A 15,083-nucleotide genomic window follows, 5' to 3' on the forward strand; every position below is an offset into this window, starting at 1 on the left:
GTTTGGTGTGTGTTTGCTGTGTTTCGTATTCAGGTATTAAAATAGACACAGTGTGTGTATCTTGGGCCAATATTCGACTCATCCCCTGAATTTAAAAGTGTTGCTGATCCACTCTCAGTGGTGTGCATGGCGGTCTGTACGTATTAATAGAGATGTAATGGAACACATATTACATGTGGTCTCCCTCTGTGTCGGGCCAAAGGCCTGAGACTACAGAGACTTTCCACTGGTACAGTACTCATCTGCCAGCTCGAGCAAAGAGGCTTCACAGTTAAAAGATTCATTTGTTTATTGTTTCACAACAGTTATGAGTGTGTGTCTGTTTTCTGTGCAATGAGTTTATTAATGTGTGTGTGTGTGTTGTCTGTGCATGCATAAGTGTGTTCATGAATGTGTACTCTGTGTGTGTGTGTGTTCTACAGATGCTCTGACCCCAGCCTCCAGCCCATCATCGGGAGTGTATGGGGCGGTTGCAGGGCAGGAAGAGTTCTCCTCCACCTCGCTCAACCTGGAGTGTCGGGTGTGTGCCGACCGCGCCTCCGGATACCACTATGGAGTTCACGCCTGTGAGGGCTGCAAGGTGAGATGGACCAGCCATCACACACGTCCACGTATGTGAAGCACACAAGCGCATGCCCGCACAAACATTAAAATACGCATACATAACCATACATACGCACACACCTAGTCAGAGTGAGATTCACTGGACCAACCTTCAGACAACAGTCTAATGATAAAAAAATATTATTATTTTTATTTAACCTTTATTTAACCAGGTAGGCAAGTTGAGAACAAGTTCTCATTGCGACCTGGCCAAGATAAAGCAAAGCAGTTCGACACATACAACGACACAGAGTTATACATGGAGTAAAACAAACATACAGTCAATAATACAGTAGAAACAAGTCTATATACAATGTGAGCAAATGAGGTGAGAAGGGAGGTAAAGGCAAAAAAGGCCATGGTGGCGAAGTAAATACAATATAGCAAGTAAAACACTGGAATGGTAGATTTGCAGTGGAAGAATGTGCAAAGTAGAAATAAAAATAATGGGGTGCAAAGGAGCAAAATAAATACATAAATAAAATAAATACAGTAGGGAAAGAGGTAGTTGTTTGGGCTAAATTATAGGTGGGCTATGTACAGGTGCTGTAATCTGTGAGCTGCTCTGACAGCTGGTGCTTAAAGCTAGTGAGGGAGATAAGTGTTTCCAGCTTTAGTGATTTTTGTAGTTCGTTCCAGTCATTGGCAGCAGAGAACTGGAAGGAGAGGCGGCCAAAGAAATAATTGGTTTTTGGGGTGACCAGAGAGATATACCTGCTGGAGCGTGTGCTACAGGTGGGTAATGCTATGGTGACCAGCAAGCTGAGATAAGGGGGGACTTTACCTAGCAGGGTCTTGTAGATGACATGGAGCCAGTGGGTTTGGCGACGAGTATGAAGCGAGGGCCAGCCAACGAGAGCGTACAGGTCGCAATGGTGGGTAGTATATGGGGCTTTGGTGACAAAACGGATGGCACTGTGATAGACTGCATCCAATTTGTTGAGTAGGGTATTGGAGGCTATTTTGTAAATGACATCGCCGAAGTCTCTGATTGGTAGGATGGTCAGTTTTACAAGGGTATGTTTGGCAGCATGAGTGAAGGGTGCTTTGTTGCGAAATAGGACGCCGATTCTAGATTTAACTTTGGATTGGAGATAATAATAATGACTGAACACACAAACAGGACACAAGAATGTGCCCTCCAACACAGTGTGGATGCTCTCTTGGTTAATTGTTTATGAGCCTGTTGAAGAGCAACCCAAGGCTAATGTGTTTTCTCACAAGTCACTGGAGGACAGAGCAGATCTTAATGTGCCACTGGAAAGCTACTAGATCACATGTGACTGTAAGATAATGTCGTTTTGGTGTTATTATGACAAACCACTAACCACCAAAGAAAACATAACCCAGCCGTTAGCTGTGACCCAAAAGGAACTGGTAATGGTACTGATTCCATTGCTGCTGTATTACTTCTGTGACTGCATGCCTCGGTCCGAAGGAGAAGAGTCAATTCTCACCTTGCTGTGAAAGCCATCCACTACATTTCCTACATACTCTTTCACTCTGAACGCGTGGGCGATGTCTTCTGGACCCATGGCCAGCCCATCTATCCCTGTGCCAGGACTTTGTCTGAAAATGGATGTCACTTGGCGAAGTTGGCGGTGCTCCTCCCCCTCATGTCAACACACTGTTACACTGAGTTCCAGATGGAAGGCGATAGCAGAACAGAGTGGGCCGCAGTGTTCCCTACCCTCCCCTCCTCTACCCTCCCCACCCCTACTCTACTCTACCCTCCCCACCCCTACTCTACCCTCCCCACCCCATACCCTACCCTACCCACCCCTACCCTACCCTACCCTACCCTACCCACACCTACCCTCCCCTTCCCTACCTTCCCCACCTCCCCCTCCCCTCCCCTACCCCCTACCCTACCCTTTCCCCCTTCCCTACCCTCCACACCACTACCCTTCCCTTCCCTACCCTACCCTACCTACCCTACCCTACCCTACCCTACCCTACTATCCTGCCCTGCCCACCCCTACCCCTCCTCCCCTCCCCTACTCTACCCTGCCCTCCTCTCCCCTCCCCTAACTCCCCTCCCCTACCCTACCCTCCCCTCCCCCTACCCTACCCTACCAACCCCTACCCTCCCCTGACCACCCCTACCCTCCCCTGAAAATGGATGTCACTTGGTGAAGTTGGCGGTGCTCCTCCCCCTCATGTCAACACACTGTTACACTGAGTTCCAGATGGCAGGCGATAGCAGAGCAGAGTGGGCCGCAGTGTTCCCTACCCTCCCCTCCCCTACTCTACCCTCCCCACCCCTACTCTACTCTACCCTCCCCACCCCACCCCATACCCTACCCACCCCTACCCCCCTACCCTACCCACCCCTACCCTACCCTACCCACCCCTACTCTACCCTCCCCACCCCACCCCATACCCTAACCTACCCTACCCTACCCACCCCTACCCTACCCTACCCTCCCCTAATCTACCCTCCCCACCCCTACTCTACCCTCCCCACCCCCCCCCATACCCTACCCTACCCACCCCATACCCTACCCTACTCACCCCTACCCTACCCACACCTACCCTCCCCTTCCCTACCTTCCCCACCTCCCCCTCCCCTCCCCTACCCCCTACCCTACCCTTTCCCCCTCCCCTCCCTACCCTCCACTCCACACCACTACCCTTCCCTACCCTACCCTACCCTACCCTACTCTATCCTGCCCAGCCCTTCCCTGCCCTGTCCACCCCTACCACTCCTCCCCTCCCCTACTCTACCCTGCCCTCCTCTCCCCTCCCCTAACTCCCCTCCCCTCCCCCTACCCTACCAACCCCTACCCTCCCCTAACCACCCCTACCCTCCCCACCCTACCAACCCCTACCCTTCTGTTCATAGCTGTCCCAGAGTAAAACTGGCCATAGCTGTCCCAGAGTAAAACTGGTCATACCTGTCCCAGAGTAATACTGGTCATACCTGTCCCAGAGTAAAACTGGCCATAGCTGTCCCAGAGTAATACTGGTCATACCTGTCCCAGAGTAATACTGGTCATAGCTGTCCCAGAGTAAAACTGGTCATAGCTGTCCCAGAGTAAAACTGGCCATAGCTGTCCCAGAGTAAAACTGGTCATACCTGTCCCAGAGTAATACTGGTCATACCTGTCACAGAGTAAAACTGGTCATAGCTGTCCCAGAGTAAAACTGTCCATAGCTGTCACAGAGTAAAACTGGTCATAGCTGTCACAGAGTAATACTGGTCATAGCTGTCCCAAAGTAAAACTGGCCATAGCTGTCCCAGAGTAAAACTGGTCATAGCTGTCACAGAGTAAAACTGTTCATAGCTGTCACAGAGTAAAACTGGTCATAGCTGTCACACAGTAAAACTGGCCACTGGTAAAACTGGCCATAGCTGTCCCAGAGTAATACTGGCCATAGCTGTCACAGAGTAAAACTGGCCATAGCTGTCACAGAGTAATACTGGTCATAGCTGTCACAGAGTAATACTGGTCATAGCTGTCACAGAGTAATACTGGTCATAGCTGTCACAGAGTAATACTGGTCATAGCTGTCACAGAGTAATACTGGTCATAGCTGTCTGGTCAGAGCTGTCACAGAGTAAAACTGGCCATAGCTGTCACAGAGTAATACTGGTCATAGCTGTCACAGAGTAATACTGGCCATAGCTGTCACACAGTAATACTGGTCATAGCTGTCACACAGTAATACTGGTCATAGCTGTCCCAGAGTAAAACTGGTCATAGCTGTCACAGAGTAATACTGGTCATAGCTGTCACAGAGTAATACTGGTCATAGCTGTCACAGAGTAAAACTGGCCATAGCTGTCACACAGTAATACTGGTCATAGCTGTCACACAGTAATACTGGTCATAGCTGTCCCAGAGTAATACTGGTCATAGCTGTCACAGAGTAATACTGGTCATAGCTGTCACAGAGTAATACTGGTCATAGCTGTCACACAGTAAAACTGGTCATAGCTGTCACAGAGTAAAACTGGCCATAGCTGTCACACAGTAATACTGGTCATAGCTGTCCCAGAGTAATACTGGTCATAGCTGTCACAGAGTAAAACTGGCCATAGCTGTCCCAGAGTAATACTGGTCATAGCTGTCACAGAGTAAAACTGGTCATAGCTGTCACAGAGTAAAACTGGCCATAGCTGTCACAGAGTAATACTGGTCATAGCTGTCACAGAGTAATACTGGTCATAGCTGTCACAGAGTAATACTGGTCATAGCTGTCACAGAGTAATACTGGTCATAGCTGTCACAGAGTAATACTGGTCATAGCTGTCACAGAGTAATACTGGTCATAGCTGTCACAGAGTAATACTGGTCATAGCTGTCACAGAGTAATACTGGTCATAGCTGTCACAGAGTAATACTGGTCATAGCTGTCACAGAGTAAAACTGGCCATAGCTGTCACAGAGTAAAACTGGTCATAGCTGTCACAGAGTAATACTGGTCATAGCTGTCACAGAGTAAAACTGGCCATAGCTGTCACACAGTAATACTGGTCATAGCTGTCACAGAGTAATACTGGTCATAGCTGTCACACAGTAATACTGGTCATAGCTGTCACAGAGTAATACTGGTCATAGCTGTCACAGAGTAATACTGGTCATAGCTGTCACAGAGTAAAACTGGCCATAGCTGTCACAGAGTAATACTGGTCATAGCTGTCACAGAGTAATACTGGTCATAGCTGTCGCAGAGTAAAACTGGCCATAGCTGTCACACAGTAATACTGGTCATAGCTGTCACAGAGTAATACTGGTCATAGCTGTCACAGAGTAAAACTGGCCATAGCTGTCACAGAGTAATACTGGTCATAGCTGTCACAGAGTAATACTGGTCATAGCTGTCACAGAGTAAAACTGGCCAAATACTGGTCATAGCTGTCACACAGTAATACTGGTCATAGCTGTCCCAGAGTAATACTGGTCATAGCTGTCACAGAGTAATACTGGTCATAGCTGTCACAGAGTAATACTGGTCATAGCTGTCACAGAGTAAAACTGGTCATAGCTGTCCCTGAGTAAAACTGTCCATAGCTGTCACACAGTAATACTGGTCATAGCTGTCACACAGTAATACTGGTCATAGCTGTCACAGAGTAATACTGGTCATAGCTGTCACAGAGTAAAACTGGTCATAGCTGTCCCTGAGTAAAACTGTCCATAGCTGTCACACAGTAATACTGGTCATAGCTGTCCCAGAGTAAAACTCCAGCTATGTGTCCTACAAGCGCCCTGCTCCTCAGCTGTCTGGTCATCTGAGAGTGACACCTGCACAGAGAAAGCGACAGAGACATGAGGCACAGACAGAAACAGAGACAGAGACTGAGACATGAGACTGTGAAAGAGACAAGAGGCAGAAACAGAGACAGAGACTGAGACATGAGACTGTGAAAGAGACAAGAGGCACAGACAGAAACAGAGACATAGACTGAGACATGAGACTGTGAAAGAGACAAGAGGCACAGACAGAAACAGAGACAGAGACTGAGACATGAGACTGTGAAAGAGACAAGAGGCAGAAACAGAGACAGAGACATGAGGCAGAGACAGAAACATGAGGCAGAGACAGGCCTGGCACGAGGTCGTTGTGTCTGACAAGCATTCTGCCCTCACGTCACCCTTGAGGGGTGTATGTGCGTACTTGCGTGCATGTGGCGTGTCCTTGCAAGCGTTAATGCATGTCGTGTGTAGGGACACATTAAGGAGATCTTTCACAAGAATTATGAAATCTACATCTTGGGATGGGGCTGGCTAAATGTTCTTCTTAAGCAATTCACTACCCCCCCTTCCCAACCCCAGTCCAAGCCCTAAACCACTCAGGACAGTACGTCTAAAGCTGCCCATTACCAGACACTGCTGTTTGTCAGAGTTGTGTAACACTAGTGAAATCCCATTTGGAACGTGATAAGCATGTATGTCCAGGCTGATAGTGTCATGCTCCAGTCATTGGGTCCATTCTCTGTATTTCACTTTTTCTACAGAGAAAGTGTCTGTTAGCTGATTGGAGGAAAATGGGGTTTCCTAGTGGCATGTTGTAGGTCAGGATACTGCCTTTGCTTTGCTGATAGTTCACTTAGGTTGAGAGATACAAAGATACCAGGTACAAACTGGCAATTGTTTTCTTTTACCAAGTCACAATACTGTATGTGGTTGAGTTACCCTACTGAGTCGAGGGTGAGTTTTATCATGAGTGCAGTCTATTGGGTCTCAACCTGAACATTTATCTCTCTCCTGATTCTCTCCCTGCAGGGTTTCTTTCGGCGGACCATCCGCCTCAAGCTGGAATATGACAAGTGTGAACGCCGATGTAAGATCCTGAAGAAAAACCGGAACAAGTGCCAATACTGCCGCTTCCAGAAGTGCCTGTCTGTGGGCATGTCCCACAATGGTGAGGAACACAGACAAAGCCAGAGCCCTGAGTACTGCTTACTGCTTACAGCACAACCTGCCAGTAGCAACCACAGAGGAGCACACACATACATTTGCACGTGGACATATGCACACAAACATGTACGCCATTCAAAACCACACTCTTGTAGGAACAGGAAGGAGCGTGCATGCTCACACACACAGTAACATGCACGCGCACGCACACATACACGCACTCACACGTACTGTACGCCATTCAAAACCACATTATAGTGTACGGTTGCTTTTCAAGATGAATGAGTGACAGCTGTGAATCCTATAGCATTCATTCATTAACCCATGTAAGCATTTGCACCATTTTGCTGTATCTAGAAGAAAACGATGCAGAATTGCAATTGATGCATAAGTCTCCCTGTCTCTGCGCAGTCTCTATGTGGTCTCTATGTGGTCTCTGCACAGTCTCTATGTGGTCTCTGCGCAGTCTCTGTGCGGTCTCTGTGCAGTCTCTATGTGGTCTCTGCGCTGTCTCTATGTGGTCTCTGCGTGTTCTCTGCGCTGTCTCTGTGCGGTCTCTGCACTGTCTATGTGGTCTCTGCGCAGTCTCTATGTGGTCTCTGCGCAGTCTCTGTGCGGTCTCTGCACTGTCTCTATGTGGTCTCTGCGCAGTCTCTGTGCGGTCTCTGCACTGTCTCTATGTGGTCTCTGCGCTGTCTCTACGTGGTCTCTGCACTGTCTCTGCACTGTCTCTGCACTGTCTCTGTGTGGTCTCTGCACTGTCTCTGTGCGGTCTCTGCACTGTCTCTGTGCGGTCTCTGCACTGTCTCTGTGCGGTCTCTGCACTGTCTCTGTGCGGTCTCTGCACTGTCTCTGCACTGTCTCTGTGCGGTCTCTGTGCGGTCTCTGCACGGTCTCTGTGCGGTCTCTGCACGGTCTCTGTGCGGTCTCTGCACTGTCTCTGTGCGGTCTCTGCACTGTCTCTGTGCGGTCTCTGCACTGTCTCTGTGCGGTCTCTGCACTGTCTCTGCACTGTCTCTGTGCGGTCTCTGTGCGGTCTCTGCACGCTCTCTGTGCGGTCTCTGCACGGTCTCTGTGCGGTCTCTGCACTGTCTCTGCACTGTCTCTGTGCGGTCTCTGTGCGGTCTCTGCACGGTCTCTGTGCGGTCTCTGCACGGTCTCTGTGCGGTCTCTGTGCGGTCTCTGCACTGTCTCTGTGCGGTCTCTGCACTGTCTCTGTGCGGTCTCTGCACTGTCTCTGCACGGTCTCTGCACTGTCTCTGCACTGTCTCTGCACGGTCTCTGCACTGTCTCTGCACTGTCTCTGTGCGGTCTCTGCACTGTCTCTGCACGGTCTCTGCACTGTCTCTGCACTGTCTCTGTGCGGTCTCTGCACTGTCTCTGTGCGGTCTCTGCACTGTCTCTGCACGGTCTCTGCACTGTCTCTGCACTGTCTCTGCACTCTGTCTGTCTGCACTGTCTCTGCACTGTCTCTGTGCGGTCTCTGCACTGTCTCTGCACTGTCTCTACACTGTCTCTGCACTGTCTCTGCACTGTCTCTGCACGGTCTCTGTGCGGTCTCTGCACTGTCTCTGCGCTGTCTCTGCCCTGTCTCTGCAATGTCTCTGCACTGTCTCTGCACTGTCTCTGCACTGTCTCTGCACTGTCTCTGCACTGTCTCTGCACTGTCTCTGCACTGTCTCTGCACTGTCTCTGCACTGTCTCTGCACGGTCTCTGTGTGGTCTCTGCACTGTCTCTGCGCTGTCTCTGCCCTGTCTCTACGCTGTCTCTACGCGGTTCCTGCGCGGCCTCTGCGCTGTCTCTACTCGGTCTCTACGTGGTCTCTGCGCTGTCTCTACGTGGTCTCTGCGCGGTCTCTACGTGGTCTCTGCGCTGTCTCTGCCCTGTCTCTACTCGGTCTCTACGTGGTCTCTGCGCTGTCTCTACGTGGTCTCTGCGCGGTCTCTACGTGGTCTCTGCGCTGTCTCTACGCGGTCTCTGCGCTGTCTCTACGCTGTCTCTACGCGGTCTCTGCGCTGTCTCTTCGCAGTCTCTACGCTGTCTCTACGCTGTCTCTGTGCGGTCTCTTCAAGACTCTATGCAGTCTCTCTGCATGGCGGTGTGTAATTGTGAAGGTCAGTAGAATGGTAAGGTGGGGCTGTATTGCATTGGCTGAACCCTGTCACCCTTTAGGTGTGAACAGAGACAAGCAGTGTGAGTCTCAGTCTGGGCCTACAGGTGAACTGACCGAGTGGAGAATTTAAGGTCATTTAGACTGATAGTGAGCTGTGCAGTGTAGAGCAGGGGCTCTTTCAATAGGATACATTACTTGTGGAACCTTACTAAAAACTGGGTCCACTGTCCAGACAAAAATCACAGACAATCACTCTCAGACAGACAGACAGACAGACAGACTATTCGCAATATAAACACAATGATCTTTCCTTTATATAGAGTTAATCTATGAACAATAACCTTGATATAGGATAATGAGGTCAAAGCATTTCATAAAATCTGCTAAACTGTGTACGTGACCAATACAATTTGATTTGAAGTCTTTGGCCCTATTTGAAGGATGATGTTTACCTGTGTGTTTTGTGTCAACATACAACATGGCATTCTGACCCTAAGGTCCATGTCCTGCTGTTTACAATGGACGGAAATAGAATTAAGGGGTGACTTTGTGCGTGGTGTGGAGTGATGTGAAGAGGAGCTTAGCAAGGTCACTGTAGTAGTTGCTCAGAGTTGACGGAGACAGACAGACAGACAGACAGACAGACAGACAGACAGACAGACAGACATCAAAACTATTAAATAAAACTATGAATCATGTAGTAACCAAAAAAAGTGTTAAACAAATCAAAATATATTTTATATCTGAGATTCTTTAAAGTAGCCAACCTTTGCCTTGATGACAGCTTTGCACACTCTTGGCATTCTCTAAACCAGCTTCATGAGGAATGTTTTTCCAACAGTCTTGAAGAAGTTCCCACATATACTGAGCACTTGTTGACTGCTTTTCCTTCACTGCAGTCCAACTCATCCCAAACCATCTCAATTGGGTTGAGGTCAGGTGATTGTGGAGGCCAGGTCATCTGATGCAGCACCATCACCCTCCTTCTTTGTCAAAAAGCCCTTACACAGCCTGGAGCTGTTTTGGGTCATTGTCATAGTTTTGATGTCATCACTATTATTCTACAAATGTAGAAAATATAGAAAAACCCTGGAATGAGTAGGTGTGTCCAAACTTTGACTGGTACTGTATGTGAATTTGTTATTTCTGTTTTTTATTTTGAATAAAGTAGCAAACATTTCTAAAAAACTGTTTTTGCTTTGTCATTATGGGCTATTATGTGTTGATTAAAGAAAAACAACAACAATTTAATACATTTTAGAATAAGGCTGTAACGTAACAATGTGAAAAAAGTCAAGGGGTCTGAATACTTTCCGAAGGCACGGTATATATATTGTTGGAGGGAAATGCTTAACAACTCAAAGGGGTCACATTGTCTCATCCCCAGCCCCCACCTAACCCTAATGATAGGTTATATCACAACTCAGCCCCCACCTTACCCTAATGATAGGTTCTATCACAACTCCGCCCCCACCTAACCCTAATGATAGGTTCTATCACAACTCCGCCCCCACCTAACCCTAATGATAGAACCTATCACAACTTAGCCCCCACCTTACCCTAATGATAGGTTCTATCACAACTCAGTCCCCACATTACCCTAATGATAGGTTCTATCACAACTCAGCCCCCACCTTACCCTAATGATAGAACCTATCACAACTTAGCCCCCACCTAACCCTAATGATAGGTTCTATCATAACTCAGCCCCCACCTAATCCTAATAATAGGTTCCCTACTGATAGGTTCTATCACAACTCAGCCCCCACCTAACCCTACAGATAGGTTCTATCACAACTCAGCCCCCACCTTACCCTACTGATAGGTTCTATCACAACTCAGCCCCCACCTAACCCTACAGATAGGTTCTATCACAACTCAGCCCCACCTAACCCTACTGATAGGTTCTATCACAACTCAGCCCCCACCTTACCCTAACTATCACAACTCAGCCCCGACCTTACCCTACTGATAGGTTCTATCACAACTCAGCCCCCACCTAACCCTACAGATAGGTTCTATCACAACTCAGCCCCCACCTTACCCTACTGATAGGTTCTATCACAACTCAGCCCCCACCTAACCCTACAGATAGGTTCTATCACAACTCAGCCCCGACCTTACCCTACTGATAGGTTCTATCACAACTCAGCCCCCACCTAACCCTACAGATAGGTTCTATCACAACTCAGCCTCCACATAACCCTACGGATAGGTTCTATCACAACTCAGCCTCAACCTAACCCTACAGATAGGTTCTATCACAACTCAGCCTCAACCTAACCCTACGGATAGGTTCTATCACAACTCAGCCCCCACCTAACCCTACAGATAGAACCTATCACAACTCAGCCTCAACCTAACCCTACAGATAGGTTCTATCACAACTCAGCCTCCACCTAACCCTACAGATAGGACCTATCACAACTCAGCCTCAACCTAACCCTACAGATAGGTTCTATCACAACTCAGCCTCAACCTAACCCTACAGATAGGTTCTATCACAACTCAGCCTCAACCTAACCCTATGGATAGGTTCTATCACAACTCAGCCTCAACCTAACCCTACAGATAGGTTCTATCACAACTCAGAGGTATACAGACAGGTATGGTGACAGGTTGTTTCCAGACCAAGCCATCCACACATAATGGATGTAAATCAAATATTTAAAAAATGAATAACAACAAATGGCAACAGCATCAGTAAGCCAGACAATTTTCAAGTCATACGGAGGGTCTGGCCCTAGTAGAAGGTCTATAAAGAGTACCCAGGTGGAATGAAATACCTAATTTTTCCCTTTTAAAGAATACATCTTTTTTTCTCGTTTTAAAAAGTGAATAAAATCGTTTAACTGTCGACTGTGCAATGGACGGTGGACGTTTTTCTACTTAAGAACTGTACGTCTCTCGGAGATGATAGTAGAGTAGTAGAGAAAGCAAGTGCATCCTGCACTGGTCTGGACAGCATTAAGGCAGTAGGTGGTAGACCAAAAAGGGCCACCAGAGGGCACAATTCTACATTGACTCCAAAAACTACACTGGTTACAGATGTGGCAAAAACACTTGATCAAAATATGCTTAGGATCTGCAGAAGCGTCTCTACATCGGTCACATACAGGGTCAAGATTTGTCTACATTTTATTTAGCCTAGAAAGGTGCATGTCTAGCACAAAATCAACTGCTTCTATTGGAACTATTTTAAAGTATTTTAAAATAATGAACTATAAATAGCCTACTATTTGAAAGTATTTTCAAATACATATTTAAAATGTTATTTTCAGATAATGGGTTAAATGCATGGGAGTGTATTTGAGTCAGTGTATTTGCATGGGAGTGTATTTGAGTCAGTGTATTTCAGTATTTTCAAATACTTGCCACGTATATTTCCAAATGCATTCCAATATTCAACTAGTCTTCAAATAAAAAATAAATAAATACTTCCAAATGTCTTTTAAAGTAATTGAAATAGCATAAATGGTATCTGAACCCAGGTCTGGGACTGATGCTCAATATTAGTATTAATTTCAAAATGTTTATGTGGGACCAGCACTTGTGTGTTCAAGACAAGTTTCTCCCCAGGAACAATAAAGTGGGTGTTCACTTATCTTAACTGCACTTCCTATATCTGTACATACAGTCCTCTATCTGTACACACAGTCCCTCTATCTGTGCATACAGTCCTCTGTCTGTACACACAGTCCCTCTATCTGTGCATACAGTCCTCTATCTGTACACATAGTCCCTCTATCTGTACACACAGTCCCTCTATCTGTGCATACAGTCCTCTATCTGTACACACAGTCCCTCTATCTGTGCATACAGTCCTTCTATCTGTACACATAGTCCCTCTATCTGTGCATACAGTCCTCTATCTGTACACATAGTCCCTCTATCTGTACACACAGTCCCTCTATCTGTGCATACAGTCCTTCTATCTGTACACATAGTCCCTCTATCTGTGCATACAGTCCTCTATCTGTACACATAGTCCCTATATCTGTGCATACAGTCCTCTATCTGTACACACAGTCCCTCTATCTGTACACATAGTCCCTCTATCTGTGCATACAGTCCTCTATCTGTACACACAGTCCCTCTATCTGTACACATAGTCCCTCTATCTGTGCATACAGTCCTTCTATCTGTACACATAGTCCCTCTATCTGTGCATACAGTCCTCTATCTGTACACATAGTCCCTCTATCTGTACACACAGTCCCTCTATCTGTGCATACAGTCCTCTATCTGTACACATAGTCCCTCTATCTGTACACACAGTCCCTCTATCTGTGCATACAGTCCTTCTATCTGTACACATAGTCCCTCTATCTGTGCATACAGTCCTCTATCTGTACACATAGTCCCTCTATCTGTGCATACAGTCCTCTATCTGTACACACAGTCCCTCTATCTGTACACATAGTCCCTCTATCTGTGCATACAGTCCTCTATCTGTACACACAGTCCCTCTATCTGTACACATAGTCCCTCTATCTGTGCATACAGTTCTCTATCTGTACACACAGTCCCTCTATCTGTACACATAGTCCCTCTATCTGTGCATACAGTCCTTCTATCTGTACACATAGTCCCTCTATCTGTGCATACAGTCCTCTATCTGTACACACAGTCCCTCTATCTGTGCATACAGTCCTATCTGTACACATAGTCCCTCTATCTGTGCATACAGTCCTCTATCTGTACATACAGTCCTCTATCTGTACACACAGTCCCTCTATCTGTGCATACAGTCCTTCTCTGTACACATAGTCCCTCTATCTGTGCATACAGTCCTTCTCTGTACACATAGTCCCTCTATCTGTGCATACAGTCCTCTATCTGTACACACAGTCCCTCTATCTGTGCATACAGTCCTCTGTCTGTGCACACAGTCCTCTATCTGTACATACAGTCGCCTGTCTGTACATAAGGTACTCAATCTTTACATACAGTCCTCTATCTGTGCATACAGTCCTCTATATGTACACACAGTCCCTCTATCTGTGCATGTGTATTTCATATGCTTATTTAATGTTTTAATATATATTTTTAGGGGTGTTTCATGTGTTACCTAAATGTAACAGTATACAGGAGAATGACATGGGAGAGGGTCATGGAACATATAGAACCTGATAGACTGAGGCTTTAGACCCCCCCCTTCTCTCCCTCTCCCCCTTTTGCATAAATCATGCATGGATTTCAATGGAAGATTTGCACAAAAGTCTGAGTTGTGTGTGCAATTTATTTTGGTAGTCACTCTTGCCTTGGTAGACTTGTTTGCCTGAAGGCCAGCAGGACTACAGCACTCCAGAAGAGACGTTATAAATTCCTCCCTGCTTAGTTTTTTTTGATTGCTTAAGCACGATTTTCAAAACAGGGCCCGTGTTTTCAAAACACTACACACAATTAGCACAACCACACACCCAATTAGCAAAACACTACAGATCCTTTGCAAAATTAAACACTCTTGTAAAAACTATACACTTCTTTTTAAAAACCACACTTTGTTACCATATGAAACACACACGTTTCACATTACTATGATCTGTTTGCACGAGTTACACTCTGCTGTGATAAACCTAAAACACTTACTTCCCTATGATTAGAGTAGGCTACTATCAACAAAGTACAAATATAATGTAAATTCACCAAACAAGACCAATGTTGCAGACTGAAGAAACTCATTTATTTCTCAATACGCCCAAAATGTTGACATGGAGATTGATAATACTGTAACCAAACGTCAATTTACGTATTGTAAGTTCAAAAAAAATCATTAAAAAAATAAGACATTGTCTCTTCGCCGAGCTGGATCTGGCCAGAGAATTTCATCAACATCGCAGGCAATGTTGTCATTAGCAAGACACCTTGGAAAGAAACATCTTGAATGACGAATCCATCCGTGCATTGCTGCTACCTCCATCTGGTCACAGGCCTCCTCCATGGCTTGGATGAGGGGTACCTCAGCCTGGAGACGGAGATCATATACCTTCCACCG

General features: G+C 46.6%; 1 protein-coding gene across 2 annotated transcripts in view; it reads left to right on the top strand.

Moving 5' to 3' along the window:
- The window catches only part of LOC112227820 (peroxisome proliferator-activated receptor alpha-like), a 66,811-nt gene that overhangs the window by 33,830 nt on the left and 17,898 nt on the right, over nt 1–15,083 (top strand). For both annotated transcript variants that reach the window (XM_024392783.2, XM_042301891.1), the window contains exons 3-4: nt 423–580; nt 6,837–6,975. In XM_024392783.2, coding sequence (XP_024248551.2) covers nt 423–580; nt 6,837–6,975 — 297 coding nt within the window. The remainder of the gene's footprint in view (nt 1–422; nt 581–6,836; nt 6,976–15,083) is intronic.

Source organism: Oncorhynchus tshawytscha, linkage group LG01 (assembly GCF_018296145.1).
Source record: "Oncorhynchus tshawytscha isolate Ot180627B linkage group LG01, Otsh_v2.0, whole genome shotgun sequence".
In the NCBI taxonomy this organism is placed as follows: Eukaryota; Metazoa; Chordata; class Actinopteri; order Salmoniformes; family Salmonidae; genus Oncorhynchus; species Oncorhynchus tshawytscha.